Source organism: Sphaeramia orbicularis, chromosome 19 (assembly GCF_902148855.1).
Source record: "Sphaeramia orbicularis chromosome 19, fSphaOr1.1, whole genome shotgun sequence".
In the NCBI taxonomy this organism is placed as follows: domain Eukaryota; kingdom Metazoa; phylum Chordata; class Actinopteri; order Kurtiformes; family Apogonidae; genus Sphaeramia; species Sphaeramia orbicularis.
Window position 1 is genome coordinate 27,456,921 of NC_043975.1, and position 25,687 is coordinate 27,482,607.

Here is a 25,687-nt window from a genome sequence, read left to right on the forward strand (position 1 = left end):
GAACAATGCAAAACCCGTCACTCAACACTACACCTTGCTGTTTAAAGTAGAATTATGCCGACAACAAGGAACTGTCTGGACTCAACAACCTACATATGTTGTTGCTCCATTTCTCGGAAGAGCTTGTCCCACACTTCAACTTTCATAATGGCCCTTTCCATTGGGGACATTGCAGCCTTGACATCAACTTGCCTACCCAGACATGTGATGGTACTGCCTACAGCCTCTTCTCGGACAAAGCTACGTTGGTCTTTGCTGTAATACATTTCTTTGTACAAACCCTCATCACACTCTCTGTCTTTGCCGTAGATCCCAACAGCAAACCAGTTCTTGTAAAGGTTGTAGTCATAGGGCACAGAGAACATTATGGCTAGTCTCTCCGCAGTGCCGTTGAGTTGATGGTACAGATCGTAGGTTAGAACACCCACTGCACCACTGGTTTTGGCACTGGTCTTGGAAAAGTTGCACACTTCAGTTTTGAACGGCCGCACAGTCGGCTGGGGTGGAACATGAACCTGGCCGCTTTCAAGGTAAACCCTTTTTTGCAAATGGAAAAAAAAAGAAAAACATTATGAAAATTTGTCTGGAAATGCACTTTGATGCAAAAATATTTTCTAACTGCTCTTTTTTTGTACAAATGTACTAAGATTTACAATAGACTAAATAAGAGTCTTGTTTTATTATTACTTATGTCTCACACTTACTTTGGGTTAATCAAGCAGTACTTGCTGGTGACGTTGATGAATTCGATGGTAACATTTCTTCGGCTTTTGAGATTAGCTGCCACATGCTCCGCTGATTCACTCATGATGTTACTTGTAAAGTCTATGACAAAGCACACACTGTCTTTAATTCTACAAGCAGTTTAATACACTTGAATAAACATATATGAAGTTTAATGTTTTTGTCAGTGCAGTTTATTCGATATTTCAGGATTGAATGATTTAAAGCCCATCTGTTCGAGTCTATTTTATTAAAGAAACAAATGTCTTACCAGTCTGGATCACAGGTGTGTAGCTCACTTAGGTGACGCAGATCTGAAACACTGGATTCACTCTTCAGATCACTCCTAAATTCCACCCAAAACTGTCTCCGCCCACAGCATACACCAACCCCTTCTTGTTCTATCGTTCATCAAGGAGCACACAAAAGAGGTATGAAGACAGGGTGTACCCAACAATAATTAATTGTCATTATTATTTTTGCCAGCGCATAAACCTGTTTATTCAGTGTTTCGTGACATGTTTTCGTTCCTCAGTGTCACCTCTCCGCCACACCTAGAGTCTGTGTTTGTTTGTTATTATTACTATCTGGTATAGCAAGAAAAGCATGTAAAAAAAAACAAAAACCTGCACCACTCTTGCAATGTGCACTCTTTTTGCAGTCTAATATTGAAGCTTATAAAATAATTTCACCAACAACCACATCAACTGTTATTGATTGACAAGGTTTTATATTTTTCTTCATTTTTTTGTTATCAACTGCATTCATTCATTCATTCATTCATTATCTGAACCCGCTTTATCCTCACTAGGGTCACGGGGGTCACCGGAGCATATCCCAGCTACTTATGGGCGAAGGCGGGGTACACTATGGACATGTCACCAGTTCATCATATTTTAATTTTAACTCTTTCATGCATAGGGGTCACAACAGTGGACAGTTCTTCTCCAGCTGTTCTCTTGTATATTCATGGATTTTGTTGTTTTAGTTCCATATCAGCCAACACAGTGGATACTGATGCATCATCCCATACACTGTAATTCATACCAGTACTGTAACTTTGCTGTTCTTGATAAACCTGATCTGCAGTAACATGTTTCAGTGTAAATCAATTATTTGTTAGAAAAAAAAGTTGTTGTTGTTGTTTTGTTTTTTTGTTTTTGCATATTGTCTCCATGAAAAGAGTAATAATTAGCATTAGAGTATGTTAAAATATGAGCAAACATTATTATTATTTCATTGTTTTAATATCAATTTCTGATATTGGGTTTTCAAACATGTTTCTTTACTTCAAAAATTAAATGCGTGAACATTTTTGTAACTTCATGAAAAAAAACAACTTGATCACATTGATTTTTCATGCCTATGGAGGAATAAAAACACTCAAGAAAAAAATCTTTACTAAGGTTCTCATAATTAATCCATGAAAGGGTTAATGTCGACTCAGAATAAAGATAATACAGAAACAGACTAAAACAGAAGAAATCAGTTGCACATATTTATTCATTTAAAGCACCATGCATGTGAAAACAGACAAAATATCAAGTATCAGCTGTGTTCATATAATGTTTCATGTAATCCAATCCAGTGTCATGATTTGGTGCTAGTATATTGCACTTCCACAGCCTCATCTAGACATCCTATCATACACCTCCAGTTTTATGATAGCTTTCCCTTCACTAGACATGGTGGCTCTAAGATCCACTGTGCTCCCAGTATATAACAACCCAGAACCATCTGACTTTTGCCGCACGAAGCCAACGCAATCCTTGTCGTGGTACATGCTGTTGAAGAGTTTCTCATCACAAGCCTTGGATCGATCAAATATGCCCAGCCCCAGCCAGTTACTGTATATGTTAAAGTCGAATGGCACAGAGAACATGACAGCCAACACCTCAGTGCACTTGTGCGTTTGCATCTCGTACATTTCATAGGTAAAGACACCCGCAGCACCTGTAGCCGTGTTGTCGTCCTTGGTGAAAGAGCACACCTCTGTCATTGTGGAGCGCACTGTGGGCTGTGGTGGGCTGAAGTTGAAGCCTGACTCCATGTAAACCCTGGATGGAAAAACAGGATACAGGTAGTGTTGGACAAATGCCTTTCAAATGCATCTTATTTTTGTCATTTTCTTCACATAAGAAATTAAAAAAAGTACAGAAAGTAAGATTCTTACTTTGGGTTAGTGAGACAATATCTAGAGGTGACATTGGTGACCTCCACTGTGCAGTTGCGGTTGGTGGTGAGGTGGGCGGAATGGGCTTCTGCAGTCTCAGGCATGGTGATGGGTGCTGGACTGAATGATAGACACAGAGAAAAGAACTTTAAAAAACAAAAGTTAAGACAAAGATTAAGGTTTTATATTTGACTGACATATTTTGATGAAGTACATATAGAATAGAATAGAATAGAATAGAATAGAATAGAATAGAATAGAATAGAATAGAATAGAATAGAATAGAATAGAATAGAATAGCCTTTATTGTCATTGTGTGTACAATGAAATTAGGAACTGTACAATATATGCATCTATTTATGCCAAATACTCTCTCTTTGTCTCCTATGACTGAATACTAAATATTACACAACTACGACTAAAATGACAACACCAGCAGAATTATTTATTCTAGCTTTGGTACGAGCGACAAAATGAAAATAAGCTCACTTACTTTGCTTTGTGTCACACACAGGATGGTAGAGAGGCGTCTGAAATCATTTTAGGGTTTGGTGTGAACTGTAGGAACACAAGCACAAAGACACACCCTCCGAGTTTAACAGTCATACCTTAAAGTAGGTGTGCCTGACTCAAGTCGAAGTCTGAAATCAATCATTTTCTGTTGCTTTTAGGCTACAATAGACAATAGACTGTATTTCTTGGAGCTTTTCATTTTGTTATGACTGTACTAGATTGTGTGTTGTTTTTATTCTTTTCCATTTCTGTTCTTGTGGCATGTTTGCATATGTACAATAAACAGATTCTGATTTGTAGTAATTAGTTAACACACCGCACCATGGAAACGTTCTAACGTATTAAACTTAGTGGCAGTTGTCAGATTGAATGCATCGTCTTAAAGCCACACCTTTAATACATCTGCTGTTTTTAAGTTGTTAAAGGTGAAGCTCTAACTTCCCAGACCAGATCAAAAATGAGACAATGAGGCACTTGTATGTGTGTGTGTGTGTGTGTGTGTGTGTGTGTGTGTGTGTGTGTGTGTGTGTGTGTGTGCGTGCGTGTGTGTTATGGCAGCCAATTCATTTGTATGACATGCACAGTCCATCTTTTCTTTTCACTGTGGGCACTGTGGAAGGTTTAACTATGTGTCACCGGCTTAATGTTGACAAATGTGCACATACTTTTATCACATCTTTGTCAGCTTTGCTTGCTTAAACTTGTTGCTCTCCTCTATAATTGGAGTATATATGGAGTCTGTCGAAGCACACACTGTATGTAAGAGACGAACGCTTATGTACTGTATATTCAGATAGTCTAAGCTTATGTACTATGAGTAATTTTTGGATCTTAAAAAAACTCAAGGGGGAAAAAAATGCAATTAATTTGAATGTAGTGGCTTCACTATGAGGGTATACAGTCACGTAAAAAATTACTAGACCATCAAAAGTCATCAGAAACAATGGTTATGCAATCAAGGACTACCTCCTGTGTGTATCATGTGACTAAAACAGACAGAAAAGAAAACACGGAATGCCTAAAAGCACTGTTTTTGTCAGTACAATGCCATAAATACTGATGTAAGAACTGAAATAATTTTGGTTATTATCAAGAAAACATGGAAAATGGCTAGATAGCAGCTCTGAAATTAAACTGTTATGAGCTATTTTTGTTGTTATCATTATATTTGTCCAAACAAATGTACCTTTAGTTGTACCAGGCATTAAAATGAACAAGAAATTGAAGAAAACAAGGGTGGTCTAATAATTTTTTTTACACAACTGTAAATACCAGAGCTATAATGCAATACAAAGTAGAAGCTTCTTGACTACTCATTACAATTGAACCCAGCCATTGCAGTAGCACTGGGTCAGTCACCTTCAATGAAACATGCACCCACTGGCCATTTTATTAGGAACATCTACAACTGTATGTTAATGCAGATATCTAATGTTCAGGATCCAATCTCATGTCAGCAATGTTTTTAGGTATGTGGACATGGTCAAGAAAATCTGCTGCAGTTGAAAATAGAATCAGAATAGGGAAGAAAGGTGACTTTGAGAGTGACATGGTTGTTGGTGCCAGATGGGCTGGTCTGAGTATTTCAGAAACTGCTATTTTACTGGGATTTTTATGCACAGTCATCTCTAAGGTTTACAGACAGTGGTTTGAAAAACAGAAAATATCCAGTGAGTGTGAGGAGGGAGGAGAATGGCCAGGCTGATTCAAGCTGATAGATAGGATACACCTGGTATTAGGAAAGTGTACCTAATAAAGTGGCCAGTGAGTGTATTGTCATCTGTCAGTGGAATTGGAATAGAGTTTGCACATGATTTTCCATTTTTCTACTTCTCTGAATGCACATCATGTTGAATCTTACAGCAGATGGGCTACAGCAGCATAAACACTCACCTACTAGAAACAGCTGATACTAGCAAGGTGTACCTAATGAAGTGGCCAGTGAGTGTACTGTCATCTGTCATTTGGTTCGCACATAATTAATTGTTGCTCAATTTCAGTTTCATTCAAATGCTGATTGATCCAGAAATACTGCTGCATGCCATGGTATGTTTATGTTTATTGCTTTGGCTCCTTTCCTAATGGCAGGTACCGCCCTGTCACCAGGTGATTGCCATCAGCTGTGATCCAACCTGACCTGATCGGAATCAAGAAGTAGAATTATGGCATTTACAAAGTAGCTTCAGCCTGAGTGTGAGATTTTTGGATGACAAAGGTGGTTTAGTTCTTACTGGGCTAAATCGACAAGGTAACCTCTCTTGCAAACCAAACCTATTCCAGAGCAGGTGGATCAAAATGTGAAAAAGTGCCGTCTGACGAGATATACTTGGTTGTTTGTTCGTTTGTTGTTGTTTTTTTAATGTTTGTTTGTTTTTGCTGATTATGTGTTTGTAAATGTTCAATAAAAACTTAAGTGGAAAAAAAAAAAAGTGCCATTTGCTGATCACTGCCAAGCAATCATTTCTACAACCCACATATGCAGATAATGCAGCTCTACAACACTGAGTTCACTCTTCAGATCACTCTCCTATGCACCTGCCTTTTGTTACGCACTGTCTCAAACACACCAAAAAGGTATGAAGACAGGGTGTTCCCAACGGTCATAGTTTTGTTGTTATTGTTGACAGAGAAGAAGCGTTTCTTGACATGTTCTCATTCCTCAGTGTCACTTCCCCACTACACCTTTTGTCTGGGTTTGTTTTTGCTATTATTACTATTATGCAAGAAAACATGCAAAAAACCACATTACACATACAAGTGTCTGGCATGGCAGACTAACATTGAAGGCTGTAGAACAAATTCACCCAAAGAGCCCTTGTGACTATTTTATTGATCAAGGACATTTTAAAATTTTATTAACTAAATTTTTACCTAAAAGTTGTTAACCCAAAAAAAGATGATATAAAAATAGACAAGTATTTGGTTACATGTATATTTATTAATCTAAACTATTTTGTTTGAAAACAGATATCATACATTTAGCTGAAAAAGTTTTTTTTTTTCTCATTTTTCTCTGTTTTGGTTATAATTACCTTTGAATTTACTATATGATCAGTATATTAAATATAGGAAAACACCTGATTTTTGCTGGAAAATGCAAAATGTAGAGGATACTATTGAAATGCATGGTGTTAAATCACTACTGAGAGGTTAAATGTAGAGAACAATAGATCTGATACACCACTAAAATAGTTCTAGGTCTTTAGGGGTTAAATGGTGATTAAAGCACAAAGGGTTTGACAGTGAGTCTGCTTTACATGTTTGACTGAATTTATATGTGGTCATACTTCTGCTCTGCACAGCTGGACTTAAATAATACAGTAGTGAGGCTCAAAATGTCTTTTAAAACCATTAAAACACATCAGTTTAATTGAACAGACCATTTTAAATATGGTCAGATACTTGATATTGATATTATATACGGTGAATTTTAGTTGCAGCAGCTGCATATCCTGCATCACATTTTTAAATTCTGTGTATGTGTTTAGAGCAATAGTTCTTTTTATGACATATATACTGTACAGCTGAGCCAGACCTGAGCATGTTTCTGATTGGTTCCCTGGTGTCACTGTTACAGTTTTCCATGTGAACATGTTCACACCTTTGTGATGGTGAGTGTTTGGTGTTGTCAGCTGGGGAAACAGAAACAGTGCAGGGGCTGCTGGGTGCTCTTTTGTTGATGCTGTTTGTTGCAATTGGTCATTTGCCTTTTTTTTTTTTTACCCCACCCCCAAAGGGGAGGCAAGGGGTATTGTTTTCTGTTTGATTGTTTGTTTGTTTCCGTTCTTTCTTTCTTTCTTTCTTTCTTTCTTTCTTTCTTTCTTTCTTTCTTTCTTAACACTCTTGCAGCAAAACAATTGGTTGAATTCATACCAAATTGGGTTTTAAGATTGCCATTAACCCAGAATAGATCTGATTACATTTTGGGAAAAGTAGGTCAAAGTTCACATTTTTTTAGGAATTTTCAAAATCTTTTTTTTCCCATTTACTTATAATGGGCAAAATTTCAGATGTCTGTAGTAGCAAAACTATTGGTTGAATTCACACCAAATTGGGTTTATAGGTTGCAAGTGACCCAGAATAGATGTGGTTTTATTTTGAGAAAAGTAGGTCAAAGTAAAATTTTTTTATGAATTTTTAAAATATTTTTTTCCCCATTTACTTATAATGGGTGAAATTTCACATCTGTAGCAGCAAAACTATTGGTTGAATTCAAACCAAATTAACTTTATGGATTGCCAGTGACCCAGAATGGGCCTCATTACATATTGGGAAAAGTAGATCAAAGTTCATATTTTTTATGATTTTTTTTTTTTTTTTTTTTTTAAATCTTCCCATTTACTTACAATGGGTGAAATATGTGTGAGGGGCGGGGTTTGTTGTGCCTGGTACCACTTGTTTATGCACTGATTTCTGCAAAGCTTCTGTATAATAGTTCACTGCTACATTTGCATTTTTCAAGATCAGAGACTGTAGTTAAAGAACATTCCCAAGCTGCCTTTTGCTATCGATGATAAAAATGATTAAATTCTTTTTTTTTTCTCCCATTTACTTATAATGGGCAAAATTTCAAATGTCTATAAAAACATCAATTTTGTTTCAATTTACTTCAAACTTGGCACATATATAGAGGCAGCTGATATAATGACATCAGCACACACATAGATATGATGACATCAGCTGGATAGATGTCAAAATAAGCTACAATATGTGCGAGGGGTGGGGCTTGTTGTGCATGGCACCACTTTTTTTTTTTTTTTTTGCAGCAAGGGCTCAGGACGTAGAGCAGGTCGTCCAAACGACTGAAATGCTGGGAGTTTGTTCCCTGCCCTTGTCCACATTTTGACACTGATCTGTAAGTTGCTCCTGTAACCCGTTCAATATATATGTTTATATAATTACACAAAATTGGGTTAAATTGTCATTTTCATTTATAGTTTATGCATACCTGGTGTCTTCCTTTATTGTACAGTTTGTTTGGGGTGTTAGTCCTCCAGCCACACCCACTTCTTCTTCATGTGTCCCCCCGTAGTGTTCGTGTATAAATTCCCTGTGTGCCCGTAGCTCTCGCCTTTTTCATGTTGTCTCTGGCGGGAGGGTAAATAAATGGAGACTGCCTCCGCAAGAGATCACTGTGTCCCGAGTTTATGCCCTTCCAATAACACAACGCAGAGGGAATAGTCCGGTCACACTCCCAGTGACTGTTTCAGCACCATCATGATATTTTACCAAATACCATCAAGGCAAAAAAGTCCACTTTGTCTTTACAGTTTCATGTAGATTCATGGGGTTAAATAAGTAATAATAAGTGAAGGTTACTTGCTCTTTTCCTCTCAGGTGAATCTTATCATACATTCCTTCTTCCACTGGACTTCAAATTGGAACATAACAAACATAACTTATTAAACAATGTAATAACAGTTTTTACAAGACTGTAACTGTATGGTATTTACACCTACTGACATTGATCAAATGGCCGTGCACATCATAACTGCTGTGATAACAGTCAAACGCCAGTCGGGGGCACTATGACTTTCAGAAACAGACAGCTCATTATAGGGACTGAAGAGAAAAAGGCACAAATAAATATCAGAAACTCAGAAGAAGCCGATCCACTGATAAACACCATTGGAATCAATTCTAGTAAATGTAGAGAGGATTCAAGGGCCTCATGTCTGGGATTTATTGAGGGGTCTGTGTTATTGTTTTCACTGTTTAATCCATTTAGACATTATTTCATCATTATATTCTGTGACTTCATTCGTGTGTCTTATCAAGGTGGATCTAATCGACATGTATTTTTGATATAAACTATTCTTGTGTTTTATTCACACTGTGCTGCTTTGCTGTGTTCACTTTGCGTTCATTTCTCTCAATCTTTATTCCACATTTGAATAAAATATAACAGTTTAATTTCTCATGTAATAACTGTTGGCATTTAACATACTGATTATTTACTTTTTGATTAAATTTCTTGTTAAAGGGGTTAATATGTGACACACACAACTGCTACACACTATAGTTTATGTAATGTTGTCATTTCAGTAATCACCAACTGGCAGTATGTCTTTCAATAAGGATCCTCAGTTGAAATGTCATCACATTGTCTATGGTATTGAATACATGGTCAGCAGTGTGATTTTAATGTATTTTGCCATTGAATTGAGGAGTCATTGTGTGACTCATTGCATTGTCATAATTATGTCAACTGCAAGATCGAATTGTGATTTGTGGAGGATGAATGAAGATGAAAAAAAAAAGTTAATTTATCTATACACTTGTGTTGCAGTCAAGTATATTAGTAACTTTATACTTGATGTTAGATAAATGTATGAAATACATTTTTAAAAACTACCAAATGAGCAGATTGGCAGAGGTACCCGAATCTAGCACTGGTGTTCTTTCAGTGCCAGTACACCAGAGTTGGTACAAGTGTGACTTCAGAGAGCCAAATCATCATCAGAGGATTAATTTTCCTGAATAAAGAACATGTACCAAGTTGGTATTTAGTGTCCAGGCGCTGCAACGTTTTCCAAATGCACACAGCAAATGAAGATCCATGACAATTTCCTCTTTATCACTGATAGCAAAAGGCAGCTTGGGAATGTTCTTTAACTACAGTCTCTGATCTTGAAAAATGTAAATGTAACAGTGAACTAATATACAGAAGCTTTGCAGAAATCAGTGCATAAACAAGTGGTACCAGGCACAACAAACCCTGCCCCTTGTACATATTTCATCCATTATAAATAAATGGGAAGATTTTAAAAATTCATAAAAAAATGTGAACTCTGACCCAAAATGTAATGAGATCCATTCGCAATCACTGGCAATCTATAAACCAAATTTGGTATGAATTCAACCAATAGTTTTGCTGCTACAGAAATGTGACATTTCACCCATTATAAGTAAATGGGTGGAAAAAAGATTAAAAAAAAAAAAAATCATAAAAAATTTGAACTTTGACCTACTGTTCCCAAAATGTATTGAGATCTATTCTGCATCGCTGGCAATCTATAATCCAAATTTGGTATGTTTTCACCCGATAGTTTTGCTGCTACAGACGTTTGAAATTTCACCCATAATAAGTAAATGGGGAAAAAAATAAATAAATAAAAATTCATAAAACATTGAAACTTTGACCTACTTTTACCAAAGTGTAATGAGATCTATTCTGGGTCACTAGCAATCTATAAACCAAATTTGGTATGAATTCATGAAACAAACAAACTGAACCAAAAACAATACCCCTTCAGAGGGAGGATTAATAAACAACATTCATAGGTGGAGGGGAGATGATCTGTTAATGAATGTTACTTTATCTGAACCCATAAAGACCCAAACAGCCACTGTCGACCTAAAGCATCTACTGATCTAAAATGTTTAATACCTGCTGATCCACTAATTCTATCAATACATGTAAATAATTGGTGTAAAATGCAGTTTGTCATCTTTTCATGGTCATCAGATATGACCCGTTTGGACGTTCAGACGCTCTGTAGTGAACGTGGAACATCATCTTATACAACATTGATTCACATGTAAAACCCATGGAGTTGGACCAATGAAAGTGGATGGATACACTTGTTTTTATGTTCAGTTATTGATATCTTTGCTGAAAAAGTAATTTTTTCTTTCAGTTTTCTCTGTTTTTAATATAACAACACTCAAATTTAATCTGAGTTTTTATAAACATCAGTAAATTTAATAAAGGAAAATACATGATTTTCAGTGAAAAAAACCCCCACAAAATACAGAGAATTATATTTTAATAAATGGAGAAAAATCAATTAACAAAAGGTTAAATGTAGAGAAAAATTCATTTGGGAACTGTCACAAAAGTAGCACTGGGTCTTTATGGGTTAAATAAACAGCATAAGGGCATCATGGGTAACAACAGGTTAAGGATGTGCACAGAAGTGTAGAATAGAATTATTTTTTTGTGTGAAAATTAGTAATGCAACTTGAGTAAAAGCAGTCATACTGTGAGCAAAAACAAAGTAAAGTCTTGTTGAGTTTTCCAAACAGACAAAAACTAATTGTTGTGCAAGACAGCATGTGTGCCCAAAGCCAAAACAACAAAATACTTTCCTCAGAAAATAGTTAATCAACCAAAAAAAACAACCCTTAAGCGAAAAATTAGCCAAAACACAGCAGACTATTCCGCCAAAAGTAAAAAACAAAACCCAAAATAAGATCAACAGTGAATAGAGAAGTATAAATTTGACCTAAACAGTCATTCATACTCAGACTGAAGAGCAGAGACAGATGCTGCCATGTCCATCAGATAGAACCAGCTGAGGTCAAACACAGGTCTGAGGCCTCTCGGCGGATAATAAACCAGTCTCCTGAGCTGAAGCTGAAGGCAGTGTGATATTTAAACGTCGTGTCAAATGTCGTTCCATCAGGTGGCAGAACAACCTAGACTTGAATCTCCCACACAGTCATTCTGAAGGAACATAAAAAATGTCATACAAGCGTTCAGCTACCTATAGCTTTGGGCGCGTACGTTAGAACAGCCCACCTTGTTCGGATAGGTACCACAGAGCCTGTCAAATGATGAACAGTGGCGAGGGCTTTAATGCATTTACACCCGCAGCTTTAGGAAATTAATACTGAACTTGCCAGAAGACACTAGAAAAGGTACACTTGTCTTGCAAATGTCTTTTCCTGTAGGCCTGTAATTTTCCAACAGCTGCTGCTATTACTGCTCAGTGTACGTTTTCCCAGCAGACATTTTGACTTAAGTGTTGTTACATATATTCACAATGTAAGTACATCAGTTCCAGAGTTTCGGTTTGTGCGTGCTTGGCTCTCTGGCATGGTTTTCTGGGACGCTCACATGGAACAGATTCATCACTGATGTCGTTGGATCACCTGCTTTTTTTTTCCTGCTGATACAAGCCAAAATGTCTGCCACGACAGAGGTCTGTTGTTGCAGGTGTTGCTTTTCACAGCTGACATATTGACGCATCACAGCCCAGAATGCAGAATGCAGGTCTAATTAATAATATTAATAGAATTGTGCACAGTGGTGAGATGTGTCACTTCGCTCATTGTCATGCTCACAGTGACATTTAACTGGAGCACACACACTTTCACATGAGACCTTCACGAACTGACTTCTTTTTATTTATAGTGAGTAGGATCTAGTCTTAATGTGTATTAATGAAATCTGCTATGTTGGAATGTTAACCAAAAAATGCCCAGAATAGCTGATATAAACACTGGTGCTAATAAGGGTGTTTTGTGTTTTTAACCCTTTATCGGTAGGGGTGTTAGAAGATATTGGTTCTGCAAAATATCGCGATATTTCATTTCATAATACTGTATCGATATTAAAAAGTACTGTATTGATATTTTAGGTATTTATTCAAATGCAGATATGGCAGGGGTTCATTTTTGTTTTTTGTTTTTCTTCATTGTTTATATCTTATTTATTATTATTTAACACTGTTTTATTAAATTGTGGTTATTTGAAGCATCCTAAACGCAGTTTTTACTGTCTGACAGGCAGATGTTAGTTCCTTTGTTGGGATTACACAAAAATAATGTTATGATGTTAGTTATGAACTAAAAGAATATGAACATTTGAAAAAAATATTAATCTGCACCGTCTGCAAAACATAATTTATGTTTTAACACAGGAAAATTTTGTGATAAAGCATTAGATCCTGTTGTGATCAAATAAAAATGTGTTTAGTATTTGTGAATATTTCTGGTGTATTTCAATTCTTCCAGGAAATACTCATGTTAGAAAAAGAAACAAACAAAAAATTGCCTTTTTAACAGTGTCATGATATATCGTGATATATCGTATCGTGATCCTAGTATTGTGATTTGTATCGTATCGCCAGATTCTTGCCAATGCAAATCCCTATTTATCGAGCAAGTGACTGTTTTTGGTCATTTTCACAAACATTACAAGACAGTTCCAGTGAGGACAGTGAGTCAACAATCTCAGGTCCAGTGTGGTCTACAGGGTCTGTAAGGTCCACCTCAGCATGAACAGTGAGTGTACCTGCTTTGTTAGGTACCATGAAGTAATGGTACTAATGTAAGGAATGATGTTCAAAGGGAGAATGTGGATGTGGACAGGTGTGTGGATCAGCACTAATGTTGGTCTAATCCTACTATATAATGCACATTCTGTATCTGATCGATTGATGTTGCAGCACAGGAGGTCGTTTGTACGGATTTTCCTCAGCCGTCACAGGCCCGATCACCGCCAAACTCACCAAATGAATAGAAACATTACCTGACTATCTACTAGGCACAATTTTATGTCCGTATTGGGTGATTTTAGCCTCTCTCTACTTTCAATTCTTCATCCCTGCCGCCATACTCCATTTTCGGAAGTGGTTATGCTGCTGTTCATGAAATACTATAAATTGATGTTACTGAAATAAGCAAACTGTCTAAATGCATAATTGTGTCTTGAAAATATTTCTTAAATATCCACTCCCAAATGATGTGAACAAATAACATCATGACATTTTTTTTACGAAATTGCTGCTGCTCTTGCTGTGTCCATTTACAATAATGTATAGGCACTTTTCACACACAATGGCACCACGGGCACAATGCCGCTAGTGTTCTAATATACATGTTCCTTTTACCTTACATGTGTTTTTCTTGTATTTTTATATGTACTTATTTTATTATTGTACTTTTTTCTTTTTTTTTTTCCACTTACGGGCAAGGAACCAAATATGGTAACTTCACTGACCTTGATTTTCTACATGGGAATAAACATTTTTTAAAGATTTCACAAAAGTAGTAAAGTCTTGTCATGTCCTCTAATACGTTTGAAATGTTCAATTTCAGAGTATTTCTGTAAGTGCCCTATAAAGGGTTAATGGCCACCATAAGGGAGGGTGAGGTGAGGGCGGAGCAGTAGAGTCCGTAATCTCACTGTTAGATGTTACTAAATATTATACATAAGACATTTTAAGTGTAACTTTGCTCCTTCTGAGATGAACCCCAACCACTACACGATTCAGAAAACTGGTACAAAGTCAGACAGAAGAAGAAACATCTATTTAATTACATGCAATTAAATTTATAATACTATTTGTCCCGCTGTTATCCAGTCCTTTCCTACTAAAGCCCTGAAGCATCTCAGAAGGACCAGATTTCCCCGACAAAAACAGTAATTCTGCAGCCTGTGTTGTTGTTGTGTCACTGTTCTGTTTTAATACGGTATTTTAAGCTGAAACTATTGACTGAGTTAGTGGTTTTATGAGGCCAAATTTCAGTTTGAGTCTGATGATTCTGAATGGAGCTTCAGTTCCCAGCTGGAGGTTTGGCAGACTCTGACTGGAAGACAGATGGACTGAACATCACTGGTTAGTTGACTTGATTTTATTATTTTACAAATGTGTTTGAGAATGGTTGACGCAGCAGAAAAAACACGTTTCAATGTTTAGTATTGTTTGAAGTGTTTTTTAATATAAAACACCCATTTCCATTAAAAATAAAAAGGACAGTTTCAAAGGTAATCCTTGTGGTACTGGAAATGGAAAATGCTGTGATCACAAATTGGACCCCTCTGTGCTGTTCAATCTTCAAACAAACTAAAAACTAAAACATCAGATCAATATTTCTCAAAGGTGATATCTGACTTTTTAGGTAGATCACATTTGACTTGATTTATGATCAGATCATCATTTTTCTGATTGGTTTGTTTGGTTAAGGTGTTTATTTGATATTTAAAAAAAAAAAAAAAAACAGAATCTGTTAGACACATGGTCGACCAGTGGGCACATGTGATGCACCCATTTTTCTACTGTGCAGACTCTGGCTCTAAATTGTGTCACACAAGCAGCATTACAACTTTGATGACCACAAGAGTTTGGCTTATTTTCACAGTCTTGCAGCCTCCATCCTCATGGTTCTCACTGGGTGATTATTTGTTGAGGGCCACTGGAGGACTTGACGATCAGTAAGGCAGACAGGGTTTTTTTTTTTAAAGGTAGCGTAGCCTTATATTCACAAGAAATGAGTAAATTTACTCAAAAAACAGCATACCACTAGTCCAGTGTTTTCCAACCTTGGGGTCGGGACCCCACGTGGGGTCACCTGAAATTTCTAGTAATTGATAAAAAAAAAAAAAAAAAAAAAAAAATTACTAATAAAAATATAATGTGAGTTGAGAGAGAGAATCCCAATACATAAAAGACATGACAAACTCTGAAGCTGAAACTGAAGCACTGTGGTTCTGTTTATGTGTCAAATGTTTATCATGGTCAGTTTCAGATCCTGCAGCTCTTTCATAATTCATAGTTTGAGTTATTGTTTGTTCAGTATTAATTGTCAGCCTTGTAAATACGAGCTGGACTGACTGTACATATCCTGACCAAGGAAAATAAAATTCTCACTTTGTGCAGTAATCTACACCTGGCTTTTCTGCCTCCGTCCATAATAATATACATTATATAGACTAAATGTCGTCTAAAATTAATGTTTATTTGCAACATCGTAAAGCAAACTATTACATGATCAAAAACAAATTCATTTTAGTAAAAAAAAAAAAAAAAAAGTCTGTTTTGAATGTCTGGGGTCACCAGAAATTTGTGATGTTAAAATGGGGTCACAAGCCAAAAAAGGTTGGGAACCACTGCACTAGTTATTTCATGAGGAAAGAATTCTGACTTTCCTCTTTAAAAGTTTGTCAGTTTTCTGAAGGTTACAGCTTGACTGACCACAGATGCCCGAAATGATTCCAGTGTACACAAGCTTCCTGTACACACACAAGATAAGGATAAAATGCACACATTATAACACAGATGTAATGCAAGGGAGCCACTTCCCATCTATATCTGGTTCTTCACTATTAGAGGCATTAAAATGAAGGTTAAACTCTACACTGAAAAGCATTACATAGACAAGAAGTTTGGAGGATTTTTTTTGTCAAAGCAAATTTCTCTCCTTCTGTTTCTTCACCTTTAGAGCCGGAACGTGTCAAATATGTTCCCACTCTCTGCTCTTGACATCACATGGCTTTTGTCTGTGTTCTGTGGCTCCTCGTGCCAGGAGGAGAGTGCCCTCCACAGCCCTGACTCACATGGTTAATGTGGATGTGCGCTTACTTTCTCCTCCTCTTGCTTCTTTTCTTTTTTTACACTCTAGCTGTCTTACTCTCACCCTCCTCCTCTCATCTAACTCTCTCTCCTCACTCTCTCAATCTCTCTCTCCTTTTGATCACTTTGGTCCCTTGCTCCACACACTCTCTCTCCCTTACTCCTACACAGCTCTGTCACTCACTCACACACTCATACCGGCTCTCCCTGGGTAACATCTTCACCATCGGAGATCCTCAGCGTGTCTGTGTTTTGCCAGGTGGACGTGGTGCCGTACTCCCTACAGTCACCATTTCCACCCCGGAGAGTTCCACGCTGGCAGCGCAGCCCCTTCCTCGGCTGAGCATCGGGCGGAAGACCCTGGTGGCAGCTGCCGTAGGGGTCATGCTGGTCCTGGTTCTGGTGGTCCTCATCCCTGTGCTGGTGAGCTCGGTTGGCACAGGAAGCGCAGACGAGAGTGCGAGCCACTACGAGATGCTGGGCACCTGCCGGATGGTTTGTGACCCCTTCCCCAGCACAGGGACCACCGGCACAGGCGTACATCTGGGCACAGATACAGTAACTTCAGCCCTGCAGGTGGACAACGACGCAGATTTGGGTGATCATAGTATCGGTCCGCCGCTGCCAACTTACAGTGCTCACGGCCCACAGGGGAAACCGGGGCGTCCGGGGAAGCCTGGACCCCCAGGACCTCCCGGAGAGCCAGGCCCACCAGGACCTAAGGGACCACCAGGAGATATGGACATTGTGCGGACAGGGATACTAGGTTTAGGGGGTAAAGGGTCAGTCAGCACAACCACTTACAATACCACTCCTCGGGTGGCGTTCTATGCAGGACTACGAAACCCTCAAGAAGGCTACGATATTCTGCGGTTTGATGACGTGGTGACTAATATTGGTGGCAACTATGAGGGCGCAACAGGCAAGTTCACCTGTAAGATTCCTGGCACCTATTTTTTCATCTACAATGTCCTGATGAGGGGAGGAGATGGCACCAGCATGTGGGCTGACCTGATCAAGAATGGTCTGGTGGGTGATGATTTTAACTCTTCAAACACCTAAATCTGCACAAACATTCCTCCAGATATTTTACAAATACACTTTCTTATTTATTTTAAGATAGCAGAAGCACAAAGCTCCAAATACATGCTCATGATTGAAATAATTGATTTACTGACCTGAGCTATGAACTGAGAATCATTCACTACAATGAACGCACATCAAAATGCTCAGGGAACAGTGGAACCAGTGTGGCAACTGGCAGCCTGAATCGACAAGTCATGCATTCATGTGTATAGTGATTTTAGGTCTGGGCTTGGGTTGGTGTTATATTCCTGTATAATGACAATGCACAGTGGCAAGCTGCCAGATTGCGTATCGGTGCGTATTACACATCCAATGATGTCCACGTTGAAGTCAGTGGAAAGAGTGGAGCGCTATCTCAGCTCTGCACACATCAAAACACAGCCTGGGGTAGTGGCTAGTTCAAAGCTGGTGCCCTTTGAAATACAACAAACTTCTTGGAACCGGATGTGCTAGCATGCATTATCAGGCTGCCTGTCAGGTTCAGACGTTTCAGTACGGAACTATGATATTTGCTATGTTCATGGATAATTTTGTAATGTCTTTAAGGCCCCAGGTGAAGACAGTGATCAAACACCATGTAAATCTGAACCTAGTCGTTTTTCTGCAAACACCTCAACCAGTCTGCAACAAGAGGCTGGATACCAAAGCACAGCCACATATACACTGTAACACAGTTTGGTAAATATCTAACATGATAAATATTTTTTAACATCTGTCTTTTTCAGGGTAGGTTGTTGTGTTTTTCTACTGAATATCACTGCAAATTTCACCCTATGCTTTATCTTTAGGAAGTTATATATAACAAACCAAAACCTACCAACACACTAAATTGCATTATAGTTAATAAATCTGCTATTTAGGTACAAATTCCTTTAAAGCCCATGTAAAAATACTTAAAATCTTGTGTGCTGTCTCATCGTCAATACGTTAGTTTACAGATTATAAGTCTTATACTGTAGAACGTCTTCTCACTAATGTTTCCTGTTTCCAGAGCTGTGTCTCTTTTAGTTGTAATTATTCAGTTAAATAAATAATGTTAAAGTTGGGTCAGCCATAATAAGGTCAGACAACGCCCTCCCTCGCCCTGATGTAAAATCATTACACCATATGAAACCTGTCCAAATACACACGTTCTACTTGCACTGTTGAAAATGAAAATGTAAGTTACAATTATGATCAGATTTTGCAGCTAATGAACTACATAATAACACAATAATACCAACAAAAAGATCTAAAGCCAGAGTAGTAAATTGTTTCATACAATATAATTAAATATGTCTTTAAATATATTTTTAATTTATTTAATTTGTTTTAATTTAAATAAATATCTTTAAATATTGCAGCTGTAAACTGTTAAATTTCATGGTGAGATCAATAAAGTCTTATCTTATTTCATCTTATCTCATCTCATCTTATCTCATCTCATCTCACCTTATCTTATCTTATCTCACCTTATCTTATCTTATCTTATCTTATCTTATCTTATCTTATCTTATCTTATCTTATCTTATCTTATCTTATCTTATCTTATCTTATCTTATCTTATCTTATCTTATCTTATCCTAAATAGCAAGACAATACTTGACAATTAAATCTTAGGTTCATGACAACACTTACAACACACTCCCCCCACATCCAAACACACAAATGTAGCCTCTCTGGTGTGTAGTTTGGTTCATATCAACACTCTATTGATGCTAATTGATAACAAAATGGTCATTCTAGCATTTGATGTGACCTTTTTATGACAAAAAAGAGCGTAAGTTTCAACACTGATAATACAGGACTTCAGCTAAAGATGGAAACTGTTATATCATCTTACTTTAGCCATTATTCTCTACACATCCCTGAAAAAGTCCCTAAAATTACTCACATAAATCAGATAAATAGTTTTACCCAGTTACAATAAAGTAGGATTTCATAGTACTGAACATTTTAGTCTGGTTGTAGAGGAGTCTGTGCAGCCGTAGAGTGGAGGTTGGATGCAGGTATGAGACTCGCCTGAATTGCCCTTATCCTTCAAAAATCTATCATCATGCTGTCATTCATGGCTTAACCTTTCCTCTCAGACCCCCACAGCCCCCTGATGCACACTTTGTACTTTATCAGCACTAATTAGAACTTAGTGCTCCTATTTCAGTCGTAACTTGGGTTAGAAGTAGCACAATAACGAGCCATAATAACCCAGTAACCCTGATTATAACACATTAGGCAAAGCTTAAAGGGAATATTCGCTTCATTAGCTACAAAATATTCTTTCTTTTTGCAGGCATAAACATACAGAGGAGAATTTTGCTTTATGTTTTAGACATAAAACTACCCAAGCGCTGATAATTTCAGGTGGATGGATGAGGAAAACGGGAGGTGATGGGATAGTATGTACTGCCAGTGCTCCTCAGAGGCTGGCTAAATCAAGTCTGACCCTTTAAGTTGAGTCATAGGCTTGTTTACTAAGGGAAAAAACAAGATGCTCATATGGGGACACACTCTGGACAAAGTCAGAATGTCCCTGTTGAAGTGAGTCTCTACATCAGACAAATGTTTTGTTTTGAAAAATAATATTACGTAGATATTGAATGGAGGTCTAATTATAGTATATAGTCTAGTCTATTTTTGATATGTGCAGCCTTTTTGTGTTTTGTGCTTAGTCAGAATTTACTCTGATATGTGTAGGATGTTTGAGTTACTTATGAGATTTGACATAGGAATGTAGGGTAGGTAGAAGGATGTAAGGGGGCAGGAGATTATAAGTTAAACTTCATCCCGCTCCTTTTCAAATGTTTTCCTTTCTTTTTATATAAATCGTTTGTCATTCAGTTTTAATGTTATGTTCGAAATAAACAAACTAGAAAAGCAGTCAGAGAGCGCAGACCTCCGCCAAGGCAGATCAGCCCCCTCCCCCAATCACCACCAAAATGTCATCATTTGTTCCTTGTGCTTGTATAAACATTTCCTGAAAATTTCATCAAAATCCATCCATAAGTTTTTGAGTTATCTTGCTAACAGACAGACTAACAAACAAACCCCCCCCACATCCCACAGCCCCAGAGGCGGAGGTAACTAGAGAAGCACTCGGAGAGCGCAGACCTCCAAGGCAGATCAGTGCCCCCCCCCCCACACACACACACACACACACACCCCACCCCACCTCCGATCACCACTAACATGTAATCATTTGTTCCTTGTGTCAGTAACAACATTTCCTGAAAATTTCATCCAAATCCGTCCATAACTTTTTGAGTTATCTTGCTAACAGTCAAACACAAACAAACCCCAATGAAAATATAACTTCCTTGGCGAAGGTAACAAACAAACTATAAGAAAATACAGGTATCCTTTGTAAAATATAGATTTTTCTCAGCTTTCCGCGTATATTTCTTCACTTTCTCTCTGCTTGTCTGTGTGCATGTCACATTTCAGGTCAGAGCCAGTGCCATCGCCCAAGACCAGGACCAGAGTTATGACTACGCCAGCAACAGTGTCATTCTTCATTTGGATGCAGGCGATGAGGTTTTCATAAAATTGGACGGGGGGAAGGCTCACGGGGGCAACAGCAACAAATACAGCACCTTCTCAGGGTTCATCCTTTATGCTGACTGAGGCCTGGACTGGACGTGGGCTCAGGGGTGAAAGGTCACAGATAGATGACATTCACTTCTTGACTTTCACTGGTACTAAGGGTAATGTTTCTCATAGCCACTGATCCTCACTCAGAGTGTTTTGATATTCCACGGTTGGTGGAGTATGGTTGTGGATCTGTGGTTATAGGTACACTTTACCTCCTCATCCATATGTTCCATTGTGATACAGGGTGCCTATGCCATTTTTTTCTGATGGACAGTGACGGTGACTGCCATGTGTCATGCTGGCGCGTCGTAACAAGTCTGACCGTGCACAAGCGTCACCATCATTTACGAGCTGCCATTTCAGGTTCAAGTTTGGAAATCCACCAGTCGTGGCCACTGCAGTGTATGTATGTGTTGTATAGAGTTATTATGATGTTTGTATAAGATATTGTGCTTCAGCGACTGAGGACATATATTTTGTCACAAAAAATTGGTCAAATATTGGAAAGCAGAATGATATTTTGATTGTCACAAAATGTATTGTGTCTCCATGTGATGATTTGGGAAAATCATGTCATATTAGCCCATGATATTTGGCATTATGTTAGTGTTTAAACTGTATCAGTCTAACATTGAATCTTGCTGTCAAAATACAGTCAAAATATTGTCAACTCTACACCTATAATGTGTCAGTACAAATGTAGCTGTTGATACATAGTTGTACCATTTAATCATGTAATGGTTAATGTGCTTATTTGTAAAAGCTTCATTTATTTTATCCATGCATGTCACACTTGTGAAAATGTATTGTTTGTTTCTGGAAATGAGAGCCGATAATGAAAAAATACAATGATTTTAAACAAAGCTGAAATAACTAGATGTGGGTTTTAAGCTTCTACTGTCAGTGTCTACTTGTAATGTCACATACCTAATCTACGCCTCGATCAGCTGATCTCTGGCTTTTTGTCAAACCAGTTTTCAGTCCTGCAAATGTTACGTACAAGAGAGTCATACCAGCGCAGTAAGAAGCAATCAACATAGAGGTGATCACAGAGGGAGAGAGCAAAGCACAGCTGTGTTAAATGCCAAATGAAGCAGGAGATGATTGTGTTTCACAATCAAAGGAGAGATGTGCTTTTCCTCTAATGGGTGTGGAGACGCCGAAGATGTGATGGAAGAAAGTCAGGGGACGAGTGTTAGAACGTATCACGACAAAGCTTAGATCAATGATGGCAAGTGATCCAGGGCAAATTAGACTCTGCTGTGACTATGAGACAAGAGTCAGACAAGACAATAGCCTCCAGGCCCAAACTGTAAAAACCAATATATTTGTCTCTGTTGTAAAGAGCTTACTTTGATATTATCAAATTCTTTGGACAGATTTCGCCACAGGTATCAAACACATGACTAGTGGGACAAAACCGGTCCACCAAAGGGTCCAGTTTGGCCCTTGGGATGAATTTGTGAAATGCAAAATTTACACCGAAGATATTAAGAATCAGGGTTGTTGAAATCTTTTTTTTGTTTTTGTTTCGTTTATCTCGAATATGTAACAAGGCAAAGTAATCTTCCTTAGTCCTTTGAAATTAAACAAGTAGTAAGAAGACATGGAAAAAAAACCTTATACATGCATGACTTCATTTGCACATTCGAAAAGCAGTGAGAGGAAGTATAAGTTATTTAACCCCACCCTTTCTCCACACAACAGTCCATAGACCATTTTAAAGAGCAATATGATCTGAAGTGGGTCAGACCAGTAAAATACGATTATATTAATGTATAAATAATAATGTTAATGTGAATAACCTGAACAAATAGGAACAACCTGAAATGTCTTAAAAGAAGTACAATTTTAATAATATTATGCCTGTTACTAAATGTTTTGTGTATTTGTAGATCCACTGTGATCTGTAAGTTATAACATATATGTGTAAATAATAAGCTGAGGCATAATACTGTTAAAATTGCAATTATTTTTCTTAAGCTATATCAGGTTTTTCATGTTATTTAATTTTTAAGGAAACTTTGTAGCATTTTTATAATGTAATTATACTTTTTTCACTGTTAGTTTTTTTACTCGTCAGGCTAATTTGAGATCATATTGGACTGAATGTAGCCCCTGAACTAAAATGAGTTTGACACCCCTGGATTTTGCCTTTGACATGGGCTACAGAGGCTTTCACTTTTCTTTGCAATACCAAGTTAAGAGGTTAAGAACACAAGTGTAAGAAATGTAAGTTTGGAAATTGTGTAAAACCCTAGTTTAGTTTAGCCGAATTACAGCGAAATATTACGAAAACAAAACATTTGATTGTGTATTCTAAATTGGTGCGATAGCATAAAGTAGAGCTGCATAATATATCGTTTGAGCATCGTCATCACGATGTACGTGTGCAATAGTCACATCGCAAGTCCTGCGAAGTAGGAGGCAAATGAACTCTGTGTTCTCATCTAATTTCAAGGGTACAGTAAAGGTAACGAACAAGAGAAAATCACCGTAAATGAAGACTTGGTGCCAAAAAGAAAAGCAACGTCAGTTATTTGGAATTATTTCGGCTACAAGAAGGATGATATTGAAACACATGTTATGTGTTGACAGTGCCTTGCAATTGTTGCCACAACAAGGTAACACAACTAATTTGTTTGACAATTTACACACAGCTGTTATATCCTCCTGAGTATTTTTTCATATCACAATATATATCGCAGGGTTAAAAAATATCGCAATGTCAGTTTTTTCCAATATCATGCAGCCCTAGTGTAAAGCTGATCAAGTGAGAGCAAGGGATTTTCCACCCAGTGCTATGCATCCTGTTGTGTTTTCTGCAGTAAAAGGCAGGCAGCCCTGTGGTCTAAACCTAAGCTTGTCTTAAGACAGCAGAGTTCCTCTAGACACAATTAAGATTGAGGGTCCGTGCCTAAGCAGAGGTCACTCGAGCCACGGGGCAGCTGAGCACTAGCACAGGCTGTTTTGTCCTCGCAGGATGTATGAGCACATCGTCAAATTAGAGACTTCATGTCACAATGTCAAAGACAATTGCCCCCGGTCTGTGAGAAACAGCTTTCACTGCTGAATCCATCGAATCTGAACATCGCCTTCAAGTCTGCAACATGTGTACTTTTCCTTTAATCCCCAAGGAGAAACATGTACCAATGCTCTTACATAAAAATGCTTAGGACACAAAGGTTAAGCCACAAGTCTGACTGCATTTACCCTTTCAAAGCTGTGAAGGTGAGGAAAGTCAAATGAAAATAAGATATGTGCTTAGATGCTTGTTCCACAGAAGCTGCAGAAGGGATTTTAACTATTGCATCATAAGTCAGTGAAATGATTACGAATGAATGCCTGTTTATCCATCTTTTTATTGAGCTACTTATCCAGTATACAGTCACATGGGCCCAAAAATGTGGAAACCTCCGTGTAAAACACCAAATTCTCTTGGCAGGCACCGTCTTTGCCTCATCCTGCTAAACTGGGTGATCCTCAGTCGAGCTATTGTGCTTGTGTAAGCGACTTAAACCTCTCCTCAGGGGTGTTTGGTTTTGATGGTGACTTAGCTGAACAACCTACCCAACAGGACACTCTGGGGGGTGGTGTTTTAATTTGTGATGAAGCAGCATCTGGACTTTACACTACACTTGAACCTTTGACTCACATTTGGTATCATGTCCTCCCTGACTTTAAGCAGGTCCAGAGTTTGAAGATAAGTATTCCTCTGAGGACGGTAAGCTGCTTTTTTGACATAAGCTGCATCTTTTGGACTCAGCTGAGGGGATATTTTTGAGATTTTCCACTGTAGCCCTTTTCATCATGTATAAGAAGAGGGATTTAAAAGATTTTGTGTCTGCTGCAGAGTTGTTTTAATTTAGGTAATCTCTAGTCTATGCACACGTAACGGGGGGAAATTTTGATTCAGCCACTCCCACCCACACACTATCAGTACACGAGATGGCTTCGGCTTGACATTTGCAGGGGCCAATTGGTGAGGCGTGAGTCTTATCAGGCTACTGCAGAGTGTGTCTGTGTATGTGTGTCTGTGTGTGTATTGTGGGCTCCTATGTGTGTGTCTGGGTCAGTGTATGGGTCAGTGTGCATGTGTGTGTTCCTGAATGTGTCTTTAAGACAGGAGAATGCTAGGCTTGGAAAAAGAACCTCCTCGGAACTGTCTGTGAAGTGACGTTAATGAGCCCTTGGTGTTGTTATCTTGAGCATCCCACTTAACTCGCCAGGGGAGATCCAAATTAGAGATAGATGCTTTAACTGTCTAGCTAAATTGCCCTTCATGCTCATGTACACTTCCTCCCACCAAATGTACAGCCATCTGCCCACACTTCCATGCACAAATGGTTTAACGTTGTGAGAGTGCGCTTAAGATGTTTTTCTCACATTTTGGAACAAAGACTCCATAAATCTACATTTGGCTCTACATACAGGAAGGATGCAAATGCGCTACATTGGTTATTTTAATATTTGAGGTAAATATGTGCACAAAGTAGTTTTTAGACAACAAGAATCAATGTCTTCTCACCTCTTGCTTCTACTG

The 25,687-nt window shown here is 38.0% G+C and overlaps 3 protein-coding genes across 5 annotated transcripts; 1 reads left to right on the top strand and 2 right to left on the bottom strand.

Annotated features, from left to right (window-relative positions):
* Positions 1 to 45: 45 nt before the first annotated feature.
* On the bottom strand, positions 46 to 1,151 carry LOC115410483 (DELTA-stichotoxin-Hcr4a-like). The gene is made up of 3 exons (XM_030122134.1): positions 995 to 1,151; positions 705 to 825; positions 46 to 537 (listed from the first exon to the last, which is right to left on the bottom strand). Exons 2-3 carry the CDS (start codon positions 806 to 808, stop codon positions 90 to 92), a joined length of 552 nt encoding a protein of 183 aa, XP_029977994.1. The 5' UTR covers positions 809 to 825; positions 995 to 1,151; the 3' UTR covers positions 46 to 89.
* Positions 1,152 to 2,208: 1,057 nt separating this feature from the next.
* On the bottom strand, positions 2,209 to 3,466 carry LOC115410484 (DELTA-sagatoxin-Srs1a-like). 3 transcript variants are annotated; one of them, XM_030122136.1, is made up of 3 exons: positions 3,390 to 3,466; positions 2,897 to 3,011; positions 2,209 to 2,780 (listed from the first exon to the last, which is right to left on the bottom strand). In XM_030122136.1, exons 2-3 carry the CDS (start codon positions 2,998 to 3,000, stop codon positions 2,351 to 2,353), a joined length of 534 nt encoding a protein of 177 aa, XP_029977996.1. In that variant the 5' UTR covers positions 3,001 to 3,011; positions 3,390 to 3,466; the 3' UTR covers positions 2,209 to 2,350. The 3 variants fall into 3 exon arrangements, with proteins under 3 accessions (XP_029977996.1, XP_029977997.1, XP_029977995.1); XM_030122137.1 differs by having other exon boundaries at positions 2,897 to 3,008; positions 3,390 to 3,455; XM_030122135.1 differs by having other exon boundaries at positions 2,897 to 3,016; positions 3,390 to 3,455.
* Positions 3,467 to 16,607: 13,141 nt separating this feature from the next.
* On the top strand, positions 16,608 to 22,014 carry LOC115410477 (C1q-related factor-like). The gene is made up of 2 exons (XM_030122130.1): positions 16,608 to 17,520; positions 20,998 to 22,014. Exons 1-2 carry the CDS (start codon positions 16,876 to 16,878, stop codon positions 21,175 to 21,177), a joined length of 825 nt encoding a protein of 274 aa, XP_029977990.1. The 5' UTR covers positions 16,608 to 16,875; the 3' UTR covers positions 21,178 to 22,014.
* The last annotated feature ends 3,673 nt before the right edge of the window (positions 22,015 to 25,687 follow it).

Coding starts and splice junctions, on each gene's coding strand:
- LOC115410483 (XM_030122134.1), bottom strand. CDS start 808: ATGAGTGAATCAGCGGAGCATGTGGCAGCTAATCTCAAAAGCCGAAGA. Junction 538..704: donor TACTGCTTGATTAACCCAAA/GTAAGTGTGAGA, acceptor TTTGCAAAAAAG/GGTTTACCTTGAAAGCGGCC.
- LOC115410484 (XM_030122136.1), bottom strand. CDS start 3,000: ATGCCTGAGACTGCAGAAGCCCATTCCGCCCACCTCACCACCAACCGC. Junction 2,781..2,896: donor TATTGTCTCACTAACCCAAA/GTAAGAATCTTA, acceptor TTTTCCATCCAG/GGTTTACATGGAGTCAGGCT.
- LOC115410477 (XM_030122130.1), top strand. CDS start 16,876: ATGCTGGTCCTGGTTCTGGTGGTCCTCATCCCTGTGCTGGTGAGCTCG. Junction 17,521..20,997: donor ACCTGATCAAGAATGGTCTG/GTGGGTGATGAT, acceptor GTCACATTTCAG/GTCAGAGCCAGTGCCATCGC.